Source organism: Hyaena hyaena, unplaced genomic scaffold, assembly GCF_003009895.1.
Source record: "Hyaena hyaena isolate Hyena2069 unplaced genomic scaffold, ASM300989v1 scaffold_83, whole genome shotgun sequence".
Taxonomy (NCBI): Eukaryota; Metazoa; Chordata; class Mammalia; order Carnivora; family Hyaenidae; genus Hyaena; species Hyaena hyaena.
Genome location: NW_024080715.1, coordinates 2,756,412 through 2,772,079, shown reverse-complemented (window position 1 = coordinate 2,772,079; position 15,668 = coordinate 2,756,412). Strand labels below are relative to the sequence as shown.

The 15,668-nt window shown below is 33.8% G+C and overlaps 1 protein-coding gene across 1 annotated transcript in view; it reads left to right on the top strand.

Moving 5' to 3' along the window:
• The window catches only part of HCN1 (hyperpolarization activated cyclic nucleotide gated potassium channel 1), a 387,066-nt gene that overhangs the window by 328,760 nt on the left and 42,638 nt on the right, over positions 1-15,668 (top strand). Inside the window, exon 6 of the mRNA XM_039234146.1 lies at positions 6,932-7,172. Within this exon, the coding sequence (XP_039090077.1) occupies positions 6,932-7,172 (241 nt within the window). The remainder of the gene's footprint in view (positions 1-6,931; positions 7,173-15,668) is intronic.

Here is a 15,668-nt window from a genome sequence, read left to right as displayed (position 1 = left end):
CTGGTAAACTGTCTTTTAGTAAAGTCTCATAAATATGTCCAGAGGATTATCATCTTCCTCTAAAGAGTAACATGGAGGAGAATGTTCTCTTTGGCAGGTAATTGAAGCCTTTTTAGAATTGATGCTGTCTTCATGAGAACTATGATGAAGGCAAGGACCCATGGAATAATCCTGAAGAGTTTATTTTCCAAGAAAAATAGTAAAATTTTCTTTATATAAAAATAGTTTTATTTTCCAAGAAATAAAGTCATTTAGATTTAGATTTTTTAAAATAATTGCCAATCTACTCTTGAAATCATTGTTGCACTATATGCTAACTAACTTGAATGTAAATTTTTAAAAATTAATTTAAAAATAACAGTAAATTTGAAAATCATAGTAATAATGGTAATTGCCAAGTGCACAGCCATCAATTTGCTATCTCATCAACATATGTTCATGTCAGATTCTCAGAATGTGTAAATTTCAGAAGAACGAATTATGGTTAATGCCAAAATCTTCAGGGTTTTTGGTAATTTAGATATGTTCAAAAGTAAGATGGCTTCTTAGAATACATCCAAACCCTAAGTTAAAGAGCTGGGTTGCCCAACAAACCATGGTTCTTCCTCTTATAAGCATGTGGTCTTCGGCACATTCCTCAGTATCTTCTATAAAATGGGGTAGTAATCATACTTAAGGTATAGGAATTTTGCAAGAATAAAATAAGTTAATAGTTGTAAAACATTTAAAGCAAACCTAGAAACCTGTAAGAACTAAAAAAAATATTGTCTCTTATTTTTATTATATCATTCCTAAAATTATCCCTACCTTAAAAAACAAACAAACAAAAAATTACACATCCACTTACTGTAATTCTTATAATCCAGGCAACTGAACTGTGGGGAAAAATAGAACAACATTAGCAGCACACTTTTATAGGATGTCCTAGATGATAAAGTGTCAGTTGATATAGATTTGACTATATTTAGTTACTTGTGTCTAGAGTTAGTATAGAAGTCTATATGTCTAGATGCCATTGAAATGTCTAATATAAGTTCTTAGAAGGAAGGTCTTGTGTGTTCTGCAGAGTCTAAAAATACAGGGTATGTTGGGTGTAGGAATTTAGCAATGTAACAGCAGCTCTGTTTTGTTAAGATTACTCTATGATTCATTATTGTAATGATGGTAATTACATTTATAGCTACCATCCCTAAGACATTTTAGAACTATACTGTGTAGAACAAAATAATGTAGAATGGAGGAGATCTAAATGTTTCACAAAATGAAATTTTCCACAATGATGATTAAATTACTGGTAAAGAATTGTAGTGCTTCAAGGAGACTTAAAATATTATTATTCTTTTTAACAATAGTCCAACAAAATATTGCCTAAGCTTTCCCGGGTCTCAGAGTTTGCATGATTCCTAAGTTCTGATTTATGGTAAAAAGTAATACTTTGTGAAGCAATCTGCATATATCTCAAATCCCATTTTCCTGATTGCCATAAAGTTAAACAAACTGGAATCAGCTCACCAAAATATATATATATTTATATTTTATACATATAAATATATAATATATTATATTATATAAATTTAAATTTATATAAAATATATATTTATATAAATTTATATATAAATATATATTTATATTTATATAAATATATAAATATTAATATATATAATATATAAATAATATATATAAATATTTATATAATATATATAAATATTTATATTTATATATAAATATATATTTATATAAATTTATATTTATATATAATATATATTTATATTTATATATATGATAAAAGATACCACTAAGAATGAAAAGGCAAGCCACAGATGGGGAGAAGATATTTACAATGTATATCCCAACAAAGAACTCATGTCAAGACTGTAAAAAGAACTCCAACAGTCGGAAGAAATGAGTGAAACTTGACTGGGCACTTCACCTAACAGGATATTCATCTGATCAGTAAGATGCAAAAAATGTGCATAACAACATTAATCATTGGAGAAATGTAAAATAAAACTATGATGAGAAAAAATTGTAAAACAATGAGACTGTGTACTTACTAATGACTAAAATTAAAGAATGATAACATCAAATTTTACTGTGGATGTAAGACAACTGGAACTTATATATTACTAGCATATGAGAAAAGTAATACAGTCATTTTAGAAAACTTTTGGTAGTATCTACTAGTATTAAATATAAGCTTACCACCCAGCAATCCCAACATAAGGTAAATAAATATTCAAGAGAAATTAGTGTGGGTACAGTCACTGTGGAAAACAGTACAGAGGTTCCTCAAAATTTTACAAATAGAACTACCATATGGTCTAGCAGTTTCACTACTGGATAATTAGCCAAAGAATACAAAAACACTAATCAAAGGGATACATACATCCCTATGTTTATAGCCGCATTATTTACAATAGCCAAAGTATGGAAGAAGCCCAAGTGTCCATCAGTGGATGAATGGGTAAAGAAGATGTGTACACACACACACACACACGCACACACACACACACACACACAGTCTCTCTCTCTCTCTCTCATATTATTCAACCATTAAAAAGAATGAAATCTTGCCATTTGCAACAACATGGATGGAGCCAGAGAGTATAATGCTAAGCAAAATAAGTCAGTCAGAGAAAGACAAATACCATATGATTTCACTCATATGTGGAACTTAAGAAATAGAACAAATGAGCAAAGAGGGGAAAAAGAGAAAAAGACAAATCAAAAACAAACTCTTAATTATAGAGAACAACCTGATGGTTACCAGAGAGGCAAGAGAAAGGGAGTGGGAATATGGGTTAAACAGGTGATGGGGATTAAGGAGTACATTTGTGGTGAGCACTAGGCGATATATGTTGAATCTCTATATTGTATACCTGAAACTAGTATAGCACTGTATGTTAACTACCTAAAATTAAAATAAAAACTTAAAAAGCCAAAAAAAAGGAGAAAGAGAGAAAAATCAGTGCATATGGCACTTCAAGAATGTTCATAACAGGTGTATCTTAATAGCTTAAAACTGAAAACACCCTAAATGTCATGAAGCGTAGAATGGATAAATAAACTATGGCATAGTCATAAAATGAAATACAAGCTGAAATATAAAAAGAAAGAACTACCACCACCCAACAATATGGATGAATCACAGTGATATAATGATGAGCTAAAGAAGCAAGACACAAAAGAATACATAGTATATGATCCCATATAATCTGAAGTTCAAGAACAGGTGAAACTTATAGCGACAGAAATCAGAATAGCTAGAACCTTTGGTGTTAACTGGAAAAGGAAATAAAAGGAAACTTTCTGATAAACCCTAAATGGGGATCAGGTGGTTACACATTTGAAAAATTCACTTAAAATTTGTGTTCACTTAAGATTTGTGCTCTTTACTCTATATTATACTTTAAAAAATACTCTAGACCTCTGTGTCTAAACAATGAACAGAAATAGCTCTGTCATATGATACCAAAACAAGACAAAACAATGCTGAAAAGGAAGGACTTTCATACCTGAAATAGACAGCCAAAGCAGGATCAAATGCAGGATTTTTCATTGTTCATTGTATTATGCTTCTTTTTAATAGGTAAAAGTGTATTTGGAATTTGAACAGATTTGTGTTTAAAATTACTCAGTTGTTTAATTATGTGAGTACAATCTTATAATTATTTAGTTTATAATACTTTGGGATTAATTCATCACTACATTATTTACTTTGTTACACAAATTATTAAAGCTCTAGCCATTGGTAGCTCTTTCATTTGGCCCCTTTGAAATACTTTCATCATTGTGGGATTTTTTATTTTTTTGGTTGATATTTGTGTTTGTTTTTTAGCACATCTGTACTTTCTGTTACTACAAGATGCTTTGGGAAGAAGTAGTTACATTTTTTTTTTTTTTTAAGTGTCGATAGTAAGCTTAGTAGTCTGGAGTGCCTTTTTAAGGTCAGGGCCGTGTCTGATTCCCTGAGGAACAGAGCCTTCCTCAATTTAAAACATATGGTCAATACTCTTAATTCAGGCCAGACATGTTGCTAAAATAGCTCATTATAATAAGTGCCATAAAAAATCTGGATGGAAATTAGAGATATTAATAACTTAACCGTGTGTTTTACTTAAGTCAATGTGCTTATAAGGAACTGTGATTGATGGAGGAGGAGCTTTAAAAGTCTTGTTTTACATATGGAGAGATATTAATAACTTAATTAAATATGCTCCCTAAGAAAATGTGCTATAAAGAAATATGATTGATGGAGAAGAGCTTTTAAAAGTTTTCTTCACTTCTAGACTCACATGAGCATTTCGATTAAACTATATGCCCTCCAAGCAAGCAAATTTCATGGGAGGAGAATGGGCTTTTAAATGCAAATCACCTTCTGCCTAATTACTTTTTTTTCTTATCAAATACTTGTTAGAATTTACGGTTTCAGCCTGATTGTAGCCACATTGCTGGTAAAAGTTCCACAGGGAAAGAGAAAATTAATGAATTCCTTTAATCAATAACAATAATATGAAATTATCCCCACAGAGTTACAATCAAGGCAGTCATAATAGGTAAACCTTAATATGCAATGCATTATAGAAAAAGAGTTATTCATATAAGTAAAGAACAGTTTAATTGTTTATAAAATATACTCCCAATTATTTTCTAAAATAAAGTGTAAGAGAACAATGAAGAGAAAAAAATGTGGTTTAAATCAAAGAACATAGATTTAAAGATTCTCTATTATTTTTGTTTGAAAATTCTTATTTTCTCTGCAACCTGACTTACTTTCACTTTCCTACGCAGTAGCAGTATTCTTCTGTCATCTTACATGTGAAATCATTAATTCTCAATCAATCTGGTCCTTTTAATGACCTACTCTATCTTCCTTCAACTCATGTGGTGACCTTGAATACCTTGAGTGGTTCACCTCTTATCTTCATGAACTTTTGTTTAGAAGTATTTTGAATAATAAAAACACATTTTTTTTGCATAAGAGACTTGTTTCTCAAGCTATCTGCTTGAGAGTTTTAAGTAAATACTTACCAATGGGAACAAAACTTGTTTTTGTGAGCACTTTTTTCCATGCGGAAACTCCGTCTTCCTTCTTTCCTTCCCTCCCAGCTTTCCTTTTTTGTTCTTTTCCTCCTACCTTCCACTTTCACATGTGTATGCGTGCACACTGACAGAGCACTTACTGCATGCTGAATCTTACTGTAGTCTCACCTTCACCACGGCACTTCAGCACTAGTTAGAATTGTCCCAGGTACAGCCACCCATGGAGTCAACTGCACATTATTTACGCTTGGATGTTACATGTAATATCTTCCTTTGTTGTTGTTATGTTCGCTCTTTGCTTCTTACAGCTGGTTTTTAAATATTTTACCATCCTCCATGAAGCCCCACCATTAGAGACTCTTCCTTGCTCTGCTGAACTCCGAAGATATTAAGGATGAAATAGCTTTTGTTCTGTGGTGTACCCCAAATTTTGTGCCCTCTATATCAGCTGGAATTTTTTTTTTTTACCTATTCCAGGATAAGATTGGGTCATTTTATAGAACAAGATTGAGGAAGCTTTCGGGGCACCTGGGTGGCTCAGTCATTTAAGCTTCTGACGCTTCATTCTGGCTTATGTCATGAGCTGATGGTTCTTGGGATCGGGCCCTGTGTCAGGCTCTACATTGACAACACGGAGCCTGCTTGCAATTCTCTCTCTTTCTGCCCCTTCCCTGCTCTCTCTTGCTGAAGTGTGTGCACTCACATGCATGCTCGCTCTCTCTCACTCTCAAAATAAATTAATATTAAAAAAAAATTTAGGATTTAGGAAACATTTTCCCTCAGTCTTACTCTATAAATTTGTATAATATATACAAATGTTTCCCCAAGAAAGAATTTAGATCTCAGCCTTTGCTACTATCCCCAAATCTTTTTGCCCTTTCCCCTCCTCTTATCAGGGTTTCCTTCAGTTTCTAGATCACAAATTCAGGTTTAACACTTTTCTCTCAGGGCTCATTGGAGAAGAAAGTTTTGAGAAGTGGCATTGTGGTAAAATTTAGATTCCTGTTGTTTATCCTTTTACATATCTAACTGAAAGATGAAAAGTGGTTGGTCCCCCATCTGTATGTTATCCCAAGGAGATAGCACTATATCTAATCTGGACCAGCATCTACAGAATGAAATCAAATATGTAAGTCTTCTAATTTCAAATTGGCTTGGTTCCAGAAATAAAACAAACAAACAATTCAGGAGAAAGAAAATATGGCCCCTCCATTGCAAGACTTCCAGTGGAAACCCAGGAGGCTTTGAAAAGAGTGATTTTCTGATCTATCCCAGAAACAGATTGAATTTACAATTATAGACAATAGTTAGATTAGAGCCTTCTTGGGTAACCTTTTTCTGCACACTCCATTGTCCTCACTTCACTGTGAATAACATTAAGGAAAAAAATACTGTTGTCTGACAGCTGGGCCTTTGTTTCAGAATTCTGGTCAGTAGGCACAAGTTAGATCATTCAACAATATCATGGAGCATAGGAGCAGCAATATTATAGCTAATAGGAGGTAGTGTGGCTTCTTTTCTTCATAAAATAAGATCAAAGGGAGACTGAAACTCTTCCACATTTGAGTTCTAATTTTACATAGAGTATAGCAAAGGAATGGGAAGGTATAAAAAGTGAAATGTATATATTTAATTCACATTTTAATGAGAATGTTTAATATATATCTATACTATACTAGGTGATGTGAATATAAAATTCCAACACCAAAATAAACCATAATTTCTGGCTTTGAAGAGAGATGCAGATTATTAGAATGTATGCATCTTTGGTTCTGAATTTAAATTGCAAAATTGTGCTATTATATATAGATTTTAATTTAAGGGTGTGCTTTTCTCCCTGATATGATTAATACCTCTCTTAATATTTGTTTACTCCTGCCGTCTTTAGGAGATTGTCAACTTCAACTGTCGGAAACTAGTGGCTACAATGCCACTGTTTGCTAATGCAGATCCCAATTTTGTGACCGCCATGCTGAGCAAGTTGAGATTTGAGGTGTTTCAACCCGGAGATTATATCATACGAGAAGGAGCGGTGGGTAAAAAAATGTATTTCATTCAACATGGTGTTGCTGGTGTCATCACAAAATCCAGTAAAGAAATGAAGCTGACAGATGGCTCTTACTTCGGAGGTTAGTGAAAAACAAAATGAGCTAAAGTATAAGTGCCTTGGTTATGTATCCTCATCCGAATTTTGGAGATGTCAGAATGCTGATTTGTGGGGTTTGACTCTGAATGTGTATTTGAATTCTGATAAAAGTGTCTATGATGGTATGTTTCATATTTCAGTGTCACATTTTCAGTGCCTGTACATTTACTACTGGATCAGTTGAAGTATCTTTTTTATCTTCACAACCTGGAACTGATTAACAGTGGCTTAAACCAGATGGAAAGTCTATTTTTGTCTCACACAGAAGTCCCAGGAGGGTCAGATGGCTCTCCCCAGGACAGTTTCAGGGAACCAGATTTCACTTTATTTTGTTGGTCTGCCACCCTCAAGAGTGTTTTTCTCATTTATGCAAGAGGAACTGGTTCCTGTCCATTATGTTTGATATGGCCCACAGGAGAGGGAGAGTGGGACAGAGGAATTGAAGAGTGAGCAGTTTCTCTATTTAGAGGTATGCTCAGAATTGTCACTCTCACTGCTTATTTATATCTGACTGGCCAGAATTTAGTTACAAGAGTACTTCTAGTTGTAAGAAAGGCTGAGAAATGTAGCTTCTAGTTGAGTGATGTGTAAGTCAGGGATCTCCAGAGAAACAAAACCAGTAGGATAATATATACACAAAGGAGAGTTATTATGAGGAATTAGCTGATGCAAATACAGAGGCTGATAAATCTTATGATCTGCCATTTACAAACTGGAAACTCAGGAAAACTGATGGTGTAATTCAATCTGGTTCCAAAAGCTGAGAACCAGAGTTGATGATATACATCCCAGTCTGAGGGCAAAAGATGAGATGAGATGTTGGCTCAAGCAGTGGGTAGGGAAAGTGGGTTGAACTTCCCCTTCCTCCTACATTTGTTCTGTTTAACCTCCAGTGGATTGGATGATACCCACTCACATTGGGGAGGACAAATTACTTTACTGAGTCCACTGATCCAAATACTAATCTTCACTGGAAACCCTCCCAGACACGTCCAAAAAATTATCTGGGCACCCTGTGGCCAGGCAAGTTGACACATAAAACTAGCCATCACAAGTGAAAATTTGCCTTGCTAAAAATCTGAAAATTTAAATTGTTGCCAACTTTTTACTATTAGAAGATATATATTGATATTTGTGCACATTTATAAAACTTGCCTAGAAGTTGAATAACTGGGTCAACGACTGCATATTTTTAAATTAAGATAAACACCAAATTATTTCTTTGATGAGCCTGCCTGTTTCTACATGCCTTGCCAACTCATTTTTACTTTTATCCTCTTACTAAGTAAAAATGCCATGTCCTTCTTGTTTAGTCTGCATTTTCATGATTAATATTGAAGTTGAAGCATTACTACATATTTATTAATTATTTGTACTGTGTTTTTTGTTTCTATTCCTTGCATATTTTTCTAATGTTTTTTACCTTTTTAAAACCAATTTACAGAAACATTCTTAATGGATTTTTGATAGGCCTGAACTATTTACTTCAAGATTATTATTTCTTTTGTAACATCTAACTTTCCTTTTGTCATTCTGATCTTTATTATTATTGCCTTGATGAACCTGCCTCTCCTTTCCTTTAAAACATTAGAGATTTTGTGTTCCTTAAGTGGGTTTTGGACTCTGCAAAGTTATGAATATGTTTTTCATCTTTACATCCATTTTGTTTGGTTTTATAATATTTTATTAGTATTTTATTAAAGTTTACTATATTTATGACTATCCCTACTTCAATTATATTTTTATTTTAGTATTAATACATCCAGCATATATTTGTGAGTATAGTATGAGATAAGATTCTATATTTTTCCCCCAAAGAAACAAGTCTATCCCCATCACTCCTGGAAGATTTCATCCCTTCGGCAAAACTTTGAAATATTTCTTTAATAATATGCTGATATAATATACACTACTGTGACAATAGCTAATAGTACTGAATTACATATTTGAAAGTTGCTAAGAGAGGAGATCTTCAAAGTTCTCATCACAAGAAAAAAATTCTGTAACTACATAAGGTGACAGATGTTACCTAGATTTATTGCAGTGATCATTTCCCAATATATACAAGTCTCAAAGACAAGTTATGTTTTTCTACAGTGTCAGCTTTATTCAATCATAAAGCAATGTTAATATGATTATAAAGCAGTTTCAGGATTTCAAACTCAATGACATTTCACTACTTGTTTAACTTGGCTTCTTATCCGTCACACAAAGCAAATCACAAGACAAGTTACACATCGAACATGATAGAACGGGGGATAGGAAAATAGCAACCCAAACATGAAATTGGTCTCTGGATGCACCACTGAGATACAGCCTAGGTCTGTCCGGGTTAGCTCTCAGCATGTGCTGCTTATCATGTTCAAGCAGTGGAGGATCCTTGTTCTGATTGGAGGTCAATCGATCAGAGCCTTTGGTGGCTACTGCCTCTAAATCCTCCATGTTTCATGTGGTCACACCTGAAAGGGTCAGTGTCTTGTAAGTCTGACAGGTTGTTTCAAAACTCCTCCCTTTTTAAAGGGATTTAATGAGTCTTGGGCCTCCTGTTTCCGCTGAGCATCAGTTCTGAGTGTGTTGTCCACTTGGGCTGCTTTCGGTGGTATCTGGTCTTAGCTGCAATGCCCTTAGTTCTTGTGTCACTGCTTGACAGAAGTTACTGCTTGACGTGAGTAACTGCTAGACTCCATGTTGCTCTCTATAGTTGTATACCTGAAACTAACATAATGTGTAAATTACATCTCAGTAAAAAAAGAGAATCCTCAGGAAAATATATACATATTAAATCTGCTAGATTTTATATATCGGGGGAGAAAACGTATTCTGCGCCTTTTCTAGTATACATGCTGATTCCCAGAGGGGCTTTAATCATTCCAATCAAAGAAGCATTCCAGACAGAGGTAAGACAAGAAAGTAAAATAGCAATAAAGGAGCCGTTATGCTAATCTATGACCATTTGAGGCTCTTTTGCATAGAGGATAATGTTAGAACAAGCAGGAGTATACTATAAAAAAAAAGAGGGAACACTCCACACTTTTCTTAGTTTCTGCCAATTCTATTAAAACCTTAGAAATCTAATGATTAATATTAGGCCTCTGGTAATACGGTATCAGGACTTGGCAAATTTAATGTTTAAATATTCCCCAACACTAGGAAACTGAAATGCTTTTCTTAGAAAGAGACAAGTCTGTCTTCAAATATCCACAGGTTTATCCTGTAAGAGGCAATTCAAGTGAATCTCTTTCCTTTCTCATAAGTGAAGGATTGAGTAAATGATCCTTATTACTTTGCATTCATCCTTCACAGACTTTATAATATACCATCTTTAGAAGGCTTCTCAGTCAGAATCAATGTCCCCCACCTTTATGTCTCCATAGTACCTCTCAAAGCTTTCCAGAATCCTGGTCTCAGTCTACCTCATACTGAAATTAATAGTGGTAGTTTCCTATCTTCCCCCCAACCCCGATACTGGATGGTAAGCAACATGTACATCAGAATCATCAGAGAGCTCTTTAAAGCCAAAGATCCCTAGGCCCCACCCATCAGATTCTGATTCACTAAGTTCAGACTGGAGACAGATTTTTATTTGTTCATTAGAGACTAATCAATCAGTATATCTGGTCCCCCCCAAAAAAAAAATCAGTAATCATTTAAAAAGTATTCAAGTCAGATTAGTAACAGCTGAGAAAAAGGCAATGCATTCCATTTTGTCATAGAAAAATAAATAGATGCTGAGTTTAAGAAGTTTTCTTCAATAACAGTTAAGAGATATTAACTAGGAAACGTTTTGAATTTAATAAATTCTTTTTTATAATGTATCAAAATAACCATAAGGTTCTTATCCATTAACCTGTTGTAGCTGACTAAAATATATCCACTCAAGATAATTAGTGGACTAATTATCCGTCTTGACTTTCCCTCTCACCCATGAAGGATAGTTTTGAAGTTTCCACTTCTCTTTTTCCTACTCGTCTTTGTCATGTTCTGTATCTCCTCTTCAGCCCCTTAGCCTTTTGTGCAGGTTGTGCTAAGGAAAAAGATATTGGAAAAAGCTAAGAACCAAATAATTCTACCTTAGAAAGCACAGATAATTAATATTCAAATAAAGAAAAACAGGGTAATGGATGGGGTAAGAAACAAAAGTATACATGTACAGGCCAAGTTTGGGGAACGGTGATTTGGGCGGGAAAACATTTTTGAGGCAATTAATGGGGGGGTGTGATAAATATTTAGAAAAAAACATCTAGAAAGGACTTTCTGGAAGTGTTATTATGCATTAAGAATGTATTTTTATGGAATGCCTGAGCGGCTCAGTTGGTTAAGCGTCAGATGTCAGCTCAGATCATGATCTCATGGTTCGTGAGTTGGAGCCCCGCATAGGGCTCTGTGCTGACCACTCGGAGCCTGGAGCATACTTCAAATTCTGTAACTTCTCTCTCTCTGCCCCTCCCCTGCTCAGGCTCTGTCTCTCAGAAACAAGTAAACATAAAAAAAAAAACTTTTTTAAAGAATGTATTTTTACATTTGACATACATTTTGTTATTTCAAAGGAGCTTTTAATTACTATATGGTTATATTTGCTAGTATTAAAGTTTTATACAAAGGCTAGGACACTTACCTCCCTAGGTTTAAGTGGGTTACACTATTAGTAAAGTCAGTTTACAGAAATGAATATACTTGTGTTGAATCACAAGATCATTAATGGGATGAAAACTAGTTTGTCCTGATATATTTTGATTATTTTGAACATGCTGTAGCATCTCTGGTTATAAGTGAAATTGGGGCTGTTATTTATTGCTATGGTGGTTATTTTTGTGATCTCCTAGCTGATTTTGGATATCAGGTTTTGTTTACTTCTTGGAGAGAGTAAGAAGACTTTCTTAAAAATGTATTCTCTATTTTAAGGAAGTTTAAGCAATCTAGGCCTTACCTATTACTTGAAGTCTTAAGTTTCACAAGTAAAGCCACTTGTGTCTGATTCTCTGTTCTATAGTTATTAAAGTACTCCAGGTTTCTACTTCTTTATGAATAATCATTTAGTTCAGCTAATTCAATTGTTCATAATACTGAAAAGCTTAAGAAAAAATCTGATGCCAGAGTCAAAATTATACCTTAGGACTTCTGATGGAATTGAGTGATGTTGACATCCACATGTCAGCATGTGAAAAAAATCCCCAGAAGATTCCAAATAATTTTTACATTATATATATATATATATATGTGTGTGTGTGTGTGTGTGTGTGTGTGTGTGTGTATATATGTGTGTGTGTATATATAATTCCCTTTTTCAATAAATATTTAATTTTAAATTTTTGAACCATTTTAGATACAAAATGATTACCAAGATTATACAGAGAATTCTATATATCTCCTACCCAGTTTTTATTATTAATATTTACCATTAGTATGATACATTCACCATATCGTTATTTGTCATAATTGATGAATCAATACTGATACATTATTATTAATAAGTACCTAATAAAGCACACACTTCAGATTTTCCAAGTCTTTACCTAATATCCTCTTTTTATTCAGGATCCCATTTACTTGTAATGTCCTCTGATTTGCTCTTGGTTTTTGAAGTTTCTTAGACTTTCCTTGTTTTTGGTGAACTTCACAATTTTGAGGAACATTAGTAAGGTATCTTATAGAATGTCCCTCAGATGGGATTTGCCTGCTGATTTCATGATTAGATTGGGATAAGTTTTTTTGGGGAAGGATTATCACAAACAAAAAGGGCCATTATCTGCACATAATATCCAAAGCATCTGTTATCAATATATCTTATCACTGTTGATGTTAACCTTAATCACTTGGATAGATAGAGGTAGTGTTTTTCAGGCTTCTCCACTATAAAGTTACTTTTTTTCCTCTACATCCCTACTTCTCTGTTTGAAAGAGTCACTAAGTATAGCCGATGACTAAGGACTGGGGAATAATGTTCCACTTCTTAAGGTAGACTATGTACATAAATTATTTGAGATTAATCTAAGTGGGAAATTTATTTACGGTCTTACATTTAAAGACCGTAAATAAATCCTTTTTTATACATCCTTTTAATATATTTATAAAAATATAAATATTTTAATATTTAAACATATAAAATATTTAAATATATAATATAAACATATAATATTCATCAGTATAGACTGATCCAATACTTCTATGTGTATCAGTATAGACTGATGAATATTAAATCCTTTTTTATACATCAATATGGACTGATGAATAATTTATCATTTGGTTTATAATCCAATACTACTTTGTTTTTATTTGTTTTTAATTCCTGCGTATGGTGTTAATAGTAGTTTCAGGTGTACAATATAGTAATTCCACAATTCCATATATTGCTCAGTGGTGATCTAGATAAGTGTACTCTTAATCCCTTTCACCTACTGTCACTCATCTCTGCATTCACCTCCCCTCTGGTAACCATCTGTTTGTTCTCTATGGTTAAGAGTTTGTTTTTTGGTTTTGCTCTCTGTTTAGTCCTTTGTTAGTTTGTTTTGTTTCTCAAATCCCACATATAAGTGAAATCATATGGTATTTGTCTTTCTCTCACTGACTTATTTTGCTTAGTATTATACTCTCCAGCTTCATCCATATTGTTGCAAATGGTGAGATTTCATTCTTTTTATGGCTGAATAATATTCCATTGTATACATACCACATCTTTAACCATTCATCCATTGATGGACACCTGGACTACTTCCATGTTTTAGATATTGTAAATCATGCTGCAGTAAGCAAGGGTGCATATATCGCTTTGAATTAGTGTTTTTGTATTCTTTGGGTAAATACCCAGTAGTGCAATTACTGGATAGTAGGGTACTGCTATTTTTAATTTTTGGAGGAACCTCCACTATCTTCCACAGTGGCTGTACCAGCTTTTATTCCCACGATCAGTGCACAAGGGTCCAATCCTACTTTATTAATTGTGTTGCTCAATTTGTTCCAGCTTTGGCCATTTGGACTATGTACCTTGGAAACATTCCTATTATTATGAGTTTGAGGTTTTTATTTTTGTTCTGTCTTGTTGAGATTATTTCTTTTTTCTGGCACTGGAAGATGCACCTGGCTCATTTTGTATATTTCCTACCCAGTCATAGATTCAGCCATTCCACCAAGGATCCCTGGTTCTGTTTATTGGAGAGTGTTTTTAGAAACAAAGATCTGGACACCAAGTGTACTCATTACTACTGGGCTATCATTACTTCTAGACCCTCTCAGATGACAAAGCAAAGAGATATATATTCATATACTAACATGTGTATATACACATATGTATAATGAATATTTCTATGTGTATCCGTCTGTACCCATGTTAGGCTAAATATGAGCTCATACTGATATTTCCAACTCTAATCCATTACCACCTGGATTATTTTGACCTTCTTTTCCTGTTTATCTGTAATACTTCACTCAAAAGTAAGAAATCTGGGGCACCTGGGTGGCTTAGTTGGTTAAGCGTCTGACTTTGGCTCAGCTCATCATCTCACAGTTCATGTGTTCAAGCCCCTATGACAACATAGGGCTCTCTGTTGTCAGTGTGGAGCCTGCTTCAGATCCTCTGTCTCCCTCTCTCTCTGCCCCTCCTCTGCTCACTCATGTTCTCTCTCTCTCACTTTCTCTCTCTCTCTCTCTCTCAAAAATAAACACTTAAAAAAAGTAATAAATCTGGTTTCCAGTATATATTCACTTAATTGTTCAATTGTAGTATACCTGTATGGTGGTTTTAAAATTGTTAATAACTTTATCAACTGGAATATACATCTAACATGAAGTTCTTGTTGCCTCTCCACTCATATGCAAAGATGCTTAGATCAGTATCTTATTCCCCAATCCCCTTCAGTGAGGTTGTTTTGACATTTGTCATACATTTATATTTTTTTTGTTACACTCTGCATTCTACCCTGAGAACTTCTGACTTCCTCAATTATTTTTTTTAATTTGCATACCATGATTTACTTTTTGGACAAAAAGTTTTATAGGTTTTGACAAATGCTTACTGTCATATATTCACCATTGTATCATACAGATTAGTTTTACCACCTCAAAAAAAAATTGTGGGTGTCACCTATGCAGCCCTCTTCTGTTCCCTATCTGTGGCAACCACTGATCTGTTTACTATCTCAGTAGTTTTTCTTGTCCAAATGTTATATAATTGGAATCATAGGATATATACTATTGTGGGTATTTTAATTTCAAATTCCACTTGTTAATTGCTGTAATATAGGAAATTTAGTCTTATACATTAAACTTTTACTCAGTGACCTTCTATACTCACTTGCCAGTTAAGGGTTTTGGTCAGTTCTTTGGGATTTTCTTCATGAATAATCTTGTCATCTACAAATAGAGACAATGGTATTTCTTTATTTCCAATTCATACACCTTTTATTACCTTTTCTTATTTAACTGGCAAGGACTTCTAGTAATATGTTGAATTGGAGTAATGAGAGGGAACATCCTTGCCCTGATC